The sequence below is a fragment of the Primulina eburnea genome, chromosome 6 (assembly GCF_022965805.1).
Source record: "Primulina eburnea isolate SZY01 chromosome 6, ASM2296580v1, whole genome shotgun sequence".
Taxonomy (NCBI): Eukaryota; Viridiplantae; Streptophyta; class Magnoliopsida; order Lamiales; family Gesneriaceae; genus Primulina; species Primulina eburnea.
In genome coordinates, this window is record NC_133106.1 from 37,495,378 (window position 1) to 37,509,099 (window position 13,722).

The following is a 13,722-nucleotide window of genomic DNA, read 5'->3' on the forward strand; positions in this document are numbered from 1 at the left end:
AGTATACGAACACGTATAACAAATTTTGGTATCAACGACACGTTTTTATTTAGGTGAAAATTTGGTACAAAACATTATAAATCTGGTATTGATAAATTATATGCCAAAAGTTATAAATGTTATCCAACATGAAATTTTATTTCCTTGTATTTGTGGCAACACACAGTGCACATATTTGGGTACTAATGTAGTAATGTGTAGATTGTTAGACTCATGAGTTCGTGAGGTGTGTGTATCGGCTGGTGCTGTCTCACCTCTTTTATATATCAGTCTTACTCTTTTCCTACTATCAGTCATGTACTCGACAGAAACAATAGTACCCGTTACGCGAAATTTTGATTTTGGTTTTTAAAAAAATCGTTTAAATAGATGTATTCGAATTCATTTTGGTTATTTTTATAAAATAATGGTTTGATTCAAATAGGTCGAGTTTTTAAACAAATTTTTTTTTATTATATTTCATAAATAAATTTCTAATGTTTTAAATTTTCTAAACAAATTACAATATTAATAATAACGATAATCAAAATAAAAATTGAAATTTTATGTTCTATTACTATATGTAATGCAAGAGCACTCTGTACTAATCATACAAAGTCATTGTGTTATTCTGGATTTGTCTGAAACTTCATCCATCTTATCAAACTAATTACATGACTTTACTATGTTATAATATATTTTTTTCTATTATTTTATTATGTGTCCTGCCATTTCAATTTTTTAAAATTTAAAATTCGATTTATTTTTAAAAAAAAACTACTTCACTTTTTTTTTTCTTTTTATGGAACACACGCATCACACATGTCACGATCCGCTAGTAGAAATAAGGAGTCGTGGTTTCAGGAGAAGGTATTTTTTATGGCATTTTTTTAAAAAAATATTTGATAGTGTGCTAAAATTTATTATTTATGTATTATTCATCAATTATTAACGAAATCCTCATTATGAGATAATGGTGTTTACACAATTTATTGAAACGCGGATATGTCAAGTGCAAAATACTAAATTGAGTGAAAAAAAACTACACATAACCTAACTTCAATGAATTTCAATTTTCAACGACATCTGATACAAAAATTTGATTGTTGATTTTAATCTCCTGATAAAAATAGGATTGTAAAAACGAAGAAATAATATTAAGAATTAATAAAATAAAATTTCAACATGACGTTGTATTTATAAACCAATAAGAATTTACAAAACAAAAAAGAAACACACAAATGAAAATGCATAAATCTTAAGTGAGAGTTCGTCTGTTGCTAGATTAATTATTGAGTTTTTCTTGTGCAATTTTATTTGTTGAAATTATGCTAATTTGATTTTTTGGGCACAAACAACTGGTAATATGTACGAGTTGTCAAGTTCAGTGGTGCAATATTGCATATGTTCGGCAAAAAATGTTGCTCACGTTCTTGCCTCTCATGGACGATCCAAATGACATTTCTGGAGCTCAAATTTTTTTTGTCCAATTTTGTTATGTCCTTTCACAAACAATGGATCGATTGATAATTAATCATAGCGGGATTTCCCAAAAAAATTCTGTCGATGACCATCTGATGTTTGTACACCCATTCGGGCGGCCATATATTTTCTGGGCATCAACTTTCAGATTTGGGTCCTACCGAAGCAAATTTCCTGTTTTTGGGCCACGACGGGACGAAGTTTTTATATTATAGGGCCATCTATTGTGAATATTTTTACCTAAATCGATTTTTAAATATTATAGTATGATATATCATATCATATCTTATATGATGTGATCTGGGTGATTTAGGTCGGACGATTAATTGAATCGAGTATAAAAATGACGAGGTATGAGAGCACAACGAGATGTGTCCAAATCGGATGCTTTTCTCTCGAGAATAGATGATATTGATCTGCAAACACGAAGATGATCACGTGAATGAGCGTCGGAGAGGTGTCCGACGTGGCCACATCGATGCTAAAGTCAGCAGGTGAACGAAGAGAACCAATGTAGCAAAGAGAAATAGTATGTCAATGGTGTGCGGATTCTAGAGAGTAAATGATGTGGGCAATATATGTGAATGAATGAATGAATGCATAAATGCTAAACAAACATGATATTTATAAGAAGAAAGTCAATGAGGACCTTGTTTTCAGTGCACACTTATTAATGATGGCAAGATGGTTATCCATACCCTGCTTTCTGACATCATCCTCTCTGACACTCCAAACCGTCCCTTTCGCCTTGTCAAATCCATACGATTCTGATAGTAATGATTACCAAGATAAGGTATCACACACGTGTGCAATCGAGTACGATGTTATTATCAAGATAACCCAGGTAGAAATGCATCACTCGAGAACTTGTTTGAAAGCCCAGGTTTCTCGTAGCCCGAGAAAATGATTTTGCTCGGCTGTTATCAGATTGGCCTGAAGCTTTTCATAACTTGATCCATGACCCAGGATTATTCAGTACCCTTGACCCGGGCCTCTTCGGGGATGTCACCACTCCTTCTCTAAATATTCGATCTAGAGTCTTTCTCGATGTCCCTATCACTCTTTCCAGGGTTTCACCACTCACTCTTTAAATAGTCGGGCTAAAGTTTTATTCGTTGTTCCGATCACTCTTTCAGAGATATCACCACTCCCTCTTTAAATAGTCGAGTTAGAGTCTTCATTGCTATCCGGATAATTCATTATATATTATATGTAAATTAACAAAAGTTATTTGTCATAAACATTAAAATAGCAAAATAAAAAAGAGTAGTATTCCAAGCGTAAAGCTGGAAACTAATTGATCGACAAATACGTATTCCTATTGATTAAAGAGATGGTGACAACTTTCATCATTTACGCAGAGCATGTCTCCCACAAGATACGCAAGAAGACAAACCAAACCCCACTCACGACCCAGTCAAGCCTAGGGCTGCAAACGAACCGAACATGTTCGCGAGTTTTTCGAGCCGGCTTGATAAATATTCGATTCGTATTCGAACTTATCGAATTTGAGTCGAACTCAAACACGTTCGAACTTTTTTTCGAGCCGAACTCGAGCCCAAATTATTTTGTTCGATAGCTCGCGAATAGTTCACGAGCCTTAATATTTTATTAATATAATATAATTATATATATTTATATATATACATTTCGAATATTTCGAGCATTTCGAGCTTTCAAACCTTAATATCCGAGCAATAATTCGAATAGTTCACGAATATATTCGAATATTTCGAGCCGAACTCGAACTCGAACTTCATTTCGAGCCGAGCTCGAGCCCAAATATTTGAAATTATCGAACTTCGAATCGAGCTCGAACTCGAATATACCTATTTCGAGCCGAATTCGAGCCTGACTTTTTTACTATTATTCGGCTCGATTCGGTTCGTTTGCACCCCTAGTCAAGCCCACCTAATTACGTCTGCATTCGGACAAATTTTATTTCAAATGTTTCATTAATATTATTCTTTTTTCCTCTGTGTGTAAAATTAGCTCTAAAAAATATTCAAATGTGAAATTAATTATTGAAAAATGTAATTTTCGTAGAATTATTTTTTTTCCTGTTCATAATAACAAATGAATATTGGTTAACGAGATCTTAGTTTTAGTATACGACCCGTGAGACCGAGATCTTAGTTTTAGTATACGACCCGTGAGACGGTCTCACGGGTCGTATTTTGTGACACAGATCTTTATTTAGATAATCCATTACAAAGTATTATTTTTTATGCTAAAAGTGTTACTTTTTATTGTGAATATGAGCAGGGTTGACCCGTCTCACATGAGAGCTACTCTTAGTATATTATCTTACAATAATATCCAATTATCTTTAATTATTTTCACTTATTTAGTTTTAGTAGATTATCTTACAATAATATCCAATTATCTTTAATTATTTGATCAACGGAAAAATCATGAATCTCATATATAAGAATAAATATAGATTATTCGATATTATTATATATTGTTGTTTAGTGTATTTGATGAAAGTGAGATGCTACATAATTTTTTTTTATCTTTATCATTTTTTAGTCATCTCAATTTTATTAATTAGTCCGTGATGAAACTATATAACCCTATATGATGTTGGTTAAAATTATTACTCAATTTTGATGATTAGTTTCACAAAGATCCAAAAAAATATTTGGACTAAATAAATATTCCATTTAGAAAAGGTTGAAATTTTCAAAATTGTGATGGAGGAAGTAGATTCACATGCCTGTAGAGGAGTTATGTTGAAACACATATATCTATGTAATAATAGACAAAAATTTGTGTGACGGATCGTATTTTGTGAGATATATCTCTTATTTGGGTCATTTATGAAAAATATTACCTTTTACGATAAAATTATTACTTTTTAATGTGAATATCGGTAGAGTTTACTCGTCTCACAGATGAAGATTCGTGAGACCGTCTCATAAGAGACCTAATCGTAATAATATGATATTATTTATTTTGGACATAAATTTGCATGAATTTGTTTTTGGATTTTACATATAAAAAAATCTCATTATCAATGAAGATATAATTATATTTTATTAAATCACGATCTTTCTTATATATTTGTGATGGAAGAATTTGGTTGAATTCAAAAAAAAAAATTAAAAAATAAAAAATAAAAGTCATTCAATCGATTAAATTAATTGATACAGTTAACCTAATAGTATTACGCTAATCGACTTTAACTTATGTGTGGTCGTATTGGACCCGACGAGTATTTATTCAATAATTGTCTATTAATTTATCCTTTAAAGAACCACCCATTTGTTATTTTGATTCCAAAGTTCTACATAATGTTTTGTGCTTGGTTGTTTTGATTTTGTTTTTATTAAAAAGTAAATTTCAATTATCCACTAATATATTAAAAACTCTATAACATCACATTTTGATCGACACGATATAATCTTGAAATTTTGAAATAAATAATGAGTTAAATATATTATGATAAGAATATTAATTTTTTACCAGGAAAGAATATTATAAATGAAACTAAAATGATAATTTTATGAAGGAAATTACAAAAATAAAATAATAATAATAACAGTAATATTTAAAGCTTTTTTAAAATTCGAAGTACAAGAATACATACATATATCAGCTCTTTCCTCACTTCATATGACCACAAGAAGCAACAAAGCATATTCAGTTTCTGAACTCGCAATATGTCTATGTTGGCTGCAGAAGACTCGGCCATTGCTGAGCACACCAAGTTAAGAAAGCCCAGAAACGCGAACCCACGAACAGATCCGACTCTGCTTACTGTGAACCCAACCATTTCATCCATTCTTATCCCCGACAGGAAGAAAAACCTCACTTCTTCCGCATTCAGAGGACTGGGCTGCACCGCCTTCTCACAGGTCTCGGTTCCCGAAGCCATCAGAACTTCGGCCAATTGGGAAGCCAAGAAAGTGAAAAAGAAAAGGCTTAAGACCACGAAAAATGGCGTCAGCAAGTTGTTCTGTAATAACCATCCTGCTGTTGCGAATAATGGCAACAATAATTCAAACTCACCGTCTCAATCTTCGTTCTCATTAACACTGTCATCAAGTTGTGTTGGCGTTCCTGATGTTTGGTGCGGTCCTGGAATTGGGCTGAGTACTGATGTTGCTTCTGTTGACTGTGCTGTTTCGAGAAGGCCTCCATATGTGCCAGCCAGAGGACCTGGAATTGGGCTGAGTACTGATGTTGCTTCTGTTGATTTTACTGTTTCGAGAAGGCCTCCTTCTGTGCCAGCTAGAGGCAAAGTTGATGGTCATGGGGTGGACAGGATTGTTCTTGGTCAGAGGGAGGTACTCATCTTTTTCCTTATGTATTTATTTTTTATGGTTTTTCTAGCTTTGAATTTCTGCTGTGCACTTACAAAAGTAAACAATACTGAAAGTTTTTGGCTTTTCTGGCGTTAAGCATCTGTTTTGTGGTTCTCCATCTCGACTTATTACTGATTGATGATGTATGTTTAGCTCGAGATTGAATTTTTATTACTAGTCTATGTCTGTTCTTCAAGAAGCTGTGGGGCAGTACTGAACTTGGGATTCTCTAGTTGATGAATGGGTACCAAGAAAAGGAATACCTTTGCCAATTTCAAGCCTTTGATTAATTGAGGAACCTATACAATACGCTTAGTGAGCTTTGAGGTCGATAGTACTACGAACCAACATAAGCTATACGAGAAATAGCCTAACAAATTTGTATCTTTGTCTGAGCTCCAGTTTGGACTGAAATATTTTTCTTGCCTGTCCTTCCAAAAAAGTGTTTGAAATGGCATTCCGGGGAGAGATCTGAGGTGCTTGAAGGGAGAATATAACACCAGTGACTGCTCTCATAATCGGCGTTGGGTAAGGATAGCAAAATGAGAGATATGATCTACTAATCGGGGTGCCAGGATGGCTTATTGCTGTGATTTGGACTGTACGTTCTTCATGAAATTCTGCTGGAGTGGCATTGTTGCTGGGTTTATTGTTTCCTTGAGCAGAAGAAGGGCATGGTTTCCCTTTTTACTTGCTCTTATCGTGACCAAGACTGGACATGTTCCTTTTGCTTAACTTATATTCATTAGCCTTGTTCACGATCACTTAATCATTTCCCATGTCTAACCATTTAACCTGCATGCATGCCTTTATTTTGGATATCTTTTCATGCTTTCAGTTTTTAGATTTCAAGTGTGCTTGGTTACTTCCTTTAAAGCTGTGGCCTTACTTAACCCCCACACTGTTACTTTTGGGGTGGATGCTACGTGCACCGGTCTTGATTCACTTTTGTAATTTATCAGCGCTCACCATGTTCCACGAGGAGAGTAGTTGCCTCTGATGATATTCCTCTTGCTGAATCTGACACAGCAGTAGGAATGCCACGCTTTCGCTCCGATGTTACTGGAATTATACATCATCATCATGTCAGACATGGTTTCAGCGAAGGACTTGCCGAGGTTTGTCCTACATTCGCCTTTTCTAGCAGAAATCATCCTGTTTCGCGTCTCAGAGCATATTTACGCATAAATTATATTCATTTGCTGAAATTCAAAGTACACAATTTTCTGCAATGAATCGATCATACTGTTAAAGATCTTATCAAGTAATAAACTGAAGAGTGTTCTAATTTGTGATTGCTAAGATTAGTTTTCAGTGCACTTGATCATCCTAATTCTCAGTCTATATCAAGGGTCATACCACCTGTCCAGAGCTTGAAAGTTCTTACACCATGACAAACTTTCGAGTGTTTAATTTTTACATTTGACTAGTCATGTTGTAGGACAGCCGACAGAGTGACAAGTCTTTGGTAGAATTCTTGTGTATATTTGCTCAATAGATTTCTCGGCTACAAATCTTGGTAAAAAAATACAACTAATTAACTCACTGTCCTTCTGTAGATCCGTTGGGTTCAATGTTGCTTATTAGATGAATGTTTGATCTATGCCTCGAACTTGTGGCCGAACTTTTTGAAAACTAAGAGAATGAATCTAAATTCAACCAATAACTGCGATTTTGAATTTGCAGTCCTTAATGTGAAACCTCCTGGCAGGAAGCAATTTTGCGTGAATCTCAATGGAAGTATAGATATCTTAACAAAAAGCTATGTCCTGGAGAAAAAATTATGCAAGTGGATTAACAACTTTCTTTTCTGTGGTGGTGTAAGGCCTTAACAAACTCATGTTTGTTGAGGATCTTATAATCTTATTACTGGATTGATGCAAAGATGCTCAGTATTTTTTTGATAGGTAAATAAATTCACTAATAACAAAAAATTTGTAGAAATACGTTGGGCATACTCTGGTAATACGTATGAGTCAACAACATGTGTTCAACTCAATTCAATAGTTGAAAAATATGTAGTTGGACTTTCCTAACAACATTACTAACGTATGCAAAGATACTTTGTAGCAAATACAGAGATGATTTTTTCTATCTTTAAGTAAAAAGATAAAATACAAGCATTTTTTATATTTCTATGGTCTGGATTTTGATTTCTCAGAATTTTTCAGTGCATAAAGTTCTCCTGGAGTTGCTTTTATTTAATTATTTTATTTTATTTTATTTTTATTCAATGGGCCATTATGGAATGCCAACAAGGTATGTGCCTAGACAACAGCAAAGGTGGTCCTTTCAAAGAAGAACGCTCTGTGGATCTGAAGCTTTTCCTTTGAGATCTATACTCCATGTGCCTATTAAGAATGCCTTACATGTAGGAATTATGAATATAGAGTGAATGCAATCGATTTTAGTCAGCCTTTACATGATAATGGGCGTACCTTGCCTCACACTGCTCCTAATTAAATTCAATGATACATGTCCTACTTAGTGCGCCTTGCGTCTCTAAATAGCTTGTGTAACTTAAGCTTTTCAAGAAAACCTTTCCTGTTCGTGTTGCCTGAAAAATTATTTGGTGTAAGGTAATCCATTGATTGCTATAGTTGCACTATTGTCACGCAGATAGTGATGCTTCAAACTGGTCTCATTGTTGGAGGACGGCCTTATGGGCGTGACCGGTTCAGGGATTTGAGGCTTGACGTCGATAACATGTCCTATGAGGTTTTTTCATGATTCCAAATTTGACTTTGCTTTATATTCTTGACTCGCTTGTCTTTAAATCTTAATATACATCCCTATGTATGATTTTATGACAGGAATTACTGGAACTTGGAGACAGTATCGGATACGTGAATACTGGACTGCGAGAGGATGAGATGACAAAATGTCTGAGAAGTAGTAAACTTGCATTATCTGATCATTTATCATTGCGTTTTGCCTTAGACATGGAAAGGAAATGCAGTATATGCCAGGTTGGACAATCTTGCATATTTTATCTATGTTTGTTGAATTTTAAACGGCAAACATACAATGAAAAGATAATGTAAAACAATGTAGGATTTTCATGTCTTAGCCATGAAGAGTTGAAGACTAGATCAAGACACAATGTCCCTAAAACGTTGTTACTTAAGAATACATGAATACCCCCATTTTTATGCAGGTGAATCTTGATTTAAATTTATTGAAAAATGTTTTAATCCAGGAGGAATATGAAACGGATGATGAGACGGGGAATTTGATCTGTGGACACTCCTTCCATATTGATTGCATAAAGCAGTGGCTTGTGCAGAAAAATGCTTGCCCCATCTGTAAAACTGCAGCTGTTTCTCAGATATGAGCAATGTTTCTCGCTTATCTCATAAATTCTTGTGGCCCTTTGTTTTTCCTGTATAGGCTACTGTATCGTTGAATGAAAGAATTTTTATCTTTCTGTGTGAGATTATAGGTGCTATGAGCCTATGATGTATTGATGTTTCTGGATTTGGTTGCCATTTTTTGTTTATTTGTTGGAAGTATGACTCAAGTTACTTTGAAGCCGGTTTTCATTGTAATAAAATGGATTGGATTCTTTGAAGAAGTCGTCAATATTATTTGCACCTAAATTACAAATTCACGTTCTTTTGATTATTCTGATTAAGGGTTTCAATCTGTTGGAGAAACTTTAATTGAGAAACTTTAATTTGAAATCCATGAATGTGATATTTGACCATCTTGAGACTTTGCTTTATAACTTTGCTTATTATAAATATCATGAAATTTGAGTATAATATATCTGAGACAGTAAAATAACATCGATTTTCAACAAAAAATGACCTTAGTTAGTCCTCAAATGAAATTTGATCGAGGTCATTCTGGAAATCTCATTTTTTTTTTATTCATTCTCTCTTTTTTTCCCTTTTCCCAATTAAGTTTTTTTTAAAAAAAATTAATTGAAAAGCAAATAAGAAGGCCCAGTAGAGCCCAAATTGGGACGTCCAGTTCGGTGATAAGAAGCCTGCAAGTATTCCGCCCAATAAAAGCTTCTCCACTGAACCCTCCGAGAGCTGGTTCCGCCATGAGAAGTGCTCTGCTCAGGAATTTAAGCCTACGCTCTCGGAATCTACATTCCTTTCGCAACCTCGGACTCAAATCTACTATCTCTGATTGTTGTACGAATTGTTATCGTGGCTACAGCACTGAAAATGCACCGTTAATCCACCGTCTTCCCGCGACAATTCGATTTTTTTCATCTGGAAATGACAACGGTGAGTCCGAATCTAGCGTGAGGGATTCAGAAGACAAGAAAGAGGTGACGAATGATGCAGCAGATGTGAGCAACAAAGGTAAAAGACATCTTTTTATCAACTTCGTTGATTGATCTTCTCCGGGGTGCTGATTGTTAGCTACGTTGTTTGTTATATGTTGTGTGTAGAATTAAAACTACAGATAGATGACTATTTCAACAATTTCAACGAAGAGGCACTTCCGTCAATCCTCGAGTCTATTCTGAAGAGAAGACTCGGAGGAAAGCATGAAGACACAGATGATGAGTTAATGGATGAGCTTCATCGGGAACCGTTGGATAATGTTAAGGATGAAGACTTTGAATCTGATTTTGAGGAGGCTTATGAAACTGACGAAGAAATTGATGATTTGTATAATACTCGGGAAATTGTGATGAAGCAGATGACTTCTGATCCTTATGGCAACATGGATGACCAGAAGTGGGACGACATGATCAAGGAGGCTACCGAGCACGGTTATCTCAAGGATACAAGGGAATGTGAAGAAATATTGGAGGACATGCTTAGCTGGGACAAGCTTCTACCTGGTACCACCGTGCTCTTATTTCCCATTCCCATCTTGCTTTGATAAAATAAGCATTAGTTTTCCCTTTTTAATTGTTTATGGTTGTCGATATTGATTATTTAAATGAAGCTAGTTGGGGCAATGGAATTATGTTAGTTTATCTATTATGATGTGTGATTTCTTGAATAGCCGAACCGTTTCTCTGAAATCGATCTAATTTGATATTATTTTTGGGTTTAGCTTCCTGCTAGTAATATGAATATATGATTTACTTTCCAGCCGTAGAAGTTGGTTGCATACTTGACTATTGCTCTTTTGACGAGATTTAACTGGATTTGCCTATTCCTTTCAGATAACAGGTGCAACTATTAGACTTGTTTTCGAATTTTTTGGATGACGCATTCTGGTGACCAGACATGTTGCGTGCTATTTGAATTTATTTGTGATTGTGAGCTAAGTGAAACGCAATGCACCAAATGTGGGGGAGTTTCGAGGAATGAGTTGCCTTTGGGAAACAACTAGACAAAATCTTAGAAAAATTCCTTTTCGATACGATATTCAGTAGATAGAATAATAGATGATATGAAACTGTTTTGGTTCATCTGTGTTATTTGGATTTTAACTTGAGGATTTGAACCTTCAATTATTTGGCAAGATTGTTCTCAGTTGACTTCATTTTGTTGTACCGTGGCATTTTTTATACTTTTCCCATGGATTTCAGTATATTGTGGTTAAAGCACTAGTTATTTCCCGGGGATGGTTTTTTTGTAGATAAGATCAAGAAGAAGGTGCAAAAGAAGTTTGACGAGATAGCTGATAGGGTTGAAAAAGGCGAGTTAGAAGTTGAAGAAGGTTATGCATTATTTAAGGAGTTTGAAGATAAAGTGGTCTTGGAATGTACTGAACTGATGAAAGCAGAGGAATCTCCACAGTTTGAAGAGACTGTTCCTGATAACAAAAAGGAACCTGATGATCCACCAGGCGAGGGACCAATTCTTAGGTGGCAAACTCGTGTTGTCTTTGCTCCTGGTGGTGATGCATGGCATCCCAAAAATAGAAAAGTGAAGTTGGCTGTTACTGTAAAAGAGCTTGGCCTATCTAAGCATCAGTTTTTGCGGCTGAGAGAATTGGCTGGAAAACGGTACAATCCTGGGAAAGATGAACTTACCATCACTAGCGAAAGGTAAGCTCAATAGCTAGCATTTTTCTTTATTTTCTATTACCAGTTAGTATACGGAATTTCTGCTTTAATAATTTGACCTCTAAACTAACACAATTCGCGAGGCTCTACTGTTTTAAGTGCGTGTGCACTTATGTATACGTACTTTATCTTTATGGAAAGTGTTGCAAAAGGTAAACAGTATCACTTCTTTATAAAGTTCCGGCAATGGCTCAAACCTGCACGATCCATTCTTTATTCTTCCTGTCTTTGGCATACAATGTTCATTACATTTTTTGGTTCAGGTTTGAACATCGGGAGGAAAACAGAAAAGATTGCCTCAGAACCTTGTTTGCTTTAATCGAGGATGCTGGAAAAGCTAGGAAACTAGTGGAGGATGCTCGAATTTCAGAAGTGAAGAAGAGGCTTGTAGCTAATCCGAAATTCATGCAGAGGTTGCAAGCCAAGATAGGAATAACAGAATCTAGTCCGGGAATTACATGATTACACAACTGGGCTATAGGGGCTCCATGAAGAAATTGAAGATTAAGCATCGGTCTCTGGATCGCCTTTTGAAATTTGGCTCATTCTTGCAGAGAATATACTTCCATGTGTTAATAAAGACCGGCTGTGAAAACTCTGGGTTTAAATCGCTTCATGTAGCTTTTGTAGCAAATGTGAAAGTTGATGAAGAGTAATTTATTTCACCTTGTAAAAATACAAAAGTGCCTTTTCGAATTTCTGGCCCTCTCTTCCACTGTCAGGCGAGGCTATGGTTACTTTAATCTCCAATTTTTCAGAGTTTTAGTCTTGAATTACTTTTTTCGTGGGCCTGTCCTTTTCCATGAAATATCTAGTTTTAGAATCACCAATTGCCACTTTCATGAACTATGGTCTGATTGAAGCCTCGTATTAAATGCTTTGTCTGTATTGAAGAATGTCACCATCAAATTATCTTTCATGCATTATTGCAAGTCAATTTTACTTGATTGCTATAAATTGATTATATGATGATTTTAAATCAAATGTATATTATTTTATATCTATCATGCTTAGCTTGTTACTCATAACATTCGAAAGATACGAGGTGGCCCAGCTGACTTGTACCAAAATCACAAGATGGGGTTGAAAAGGCACCAAAAAGAAAAGATGACTAAACCAACTCAACTGAGGTCTAAAAGGCCAAAACACAAGCCTAGCTTAACCAAATTGTTCAAGATCTATATCAAAGGCAGACCAAAAGATGAGGAATCGTTGTTTATTGAGGTGAAAGATGACATCGACAACTACAATAATTGTTAATCCGTCAAACAACTACAAAGTGGAACAGTGAACGATGCCAGCAGCTCTTCGAAGTTCGAACCATTCCCACCCGTCCAATAATCACAAAAAAAAAATGGTTCCATCATCCTTGTTTTCCCCTAGCTCCACCATCAAATTCAAGAATCCCATTTCCCAGTCCATCAAATCGTGCATGACCACCACCCCGCCAGCTGTGCAGCTATCTACATCTTTTGGGTTCAAGAGTTTTATGGATATCAGTCCATTATAGATCTCTAGGGACACATTCTTACAATCATTGACTCATAATCTTTACTGAAGATATGCCTCATTCTTATGATAATCTTTCTTTATAGAAACTTATATCACCTTTATTAGTTTAATGTTTGAATTCCTTCTTGTTACTTCTGGGATTGAGGTCATGTCTTTGAGGAGCATTTGGTATTAATTATCATAGTTTATTTTTTTTCGTTTTCTATTCCCAATTGTACCTACTTGAAGTTCATTCTGATGATGATTGGGCTGGATCCATAGTGGACATAAAATTTACCACATGCTATTTTACTTCTGTGTAAGGAAACCTTGTAACATGGGGTAGCAAAAAGCAAAGGTAGTAGCTCAAAGTAGTGCAGAAGCCGAATTCAAGGTTGTTGGTCAAGGACTATGTGAAAGAATATGGCTAAAGAGAGTACTGACAGAACTGAAATTGAGCGTTGGAAATAAAAT

General features: G+C 35.2%; 2 protein-coding genes across 2 annotated transcripts; both read left to right on the plus strand.

Moving 5' to 3' along the window:
* The first annotated feature begins 5,067 nt into the window (after positions 1–5,067).
* On the plus strand, positions 5,068–9,371 carry LOC140835024 (uncharacterized). Its single transcript, XM_073200303.1, has 5 exons — positions 5,068–5,753; positions 6,734–6,889; positions 8,391–8,489; positions 8,585–8,740; positions 8,971–9,371. The coding sequence occupies exons 1-5, from the start codon at positions 5,127–5,129 to the stop codon at positions 9,103–9,105; spliced, it is 1,173 nt and encodes a 390-aa protein (XP_073056404.1). The 5' UTR covers positions 5,068–5,126; the 3' UTR covers positions 9,106–9,371.
* Positions 9,372–9,731: 360 nt separating this feature from the next.
* Positions 9,732–12,632, plus strand: LOC140835023 (uncharacterized). Its single transcript, XM_073200302.1, has 4 exons — positions 9,732–10,090; positions 10,180–10,578; positions 11,328–11,739; positions 12,021–12,632. The coding sequence occupies exons 1-4, from the start codon at positions 9,823–9,825 to the stop codon at positions 12,217–12,219; spliced, it is 1,278 nt and encodes a 425-aa protein (XP_073056403.1). The 5' UTR covers positions 9,732–9,822; the 3' UTR covers positions 12,220–12,632.
* Positions 12,633–13,722: the final 1,090 nt, after the last annotated feature.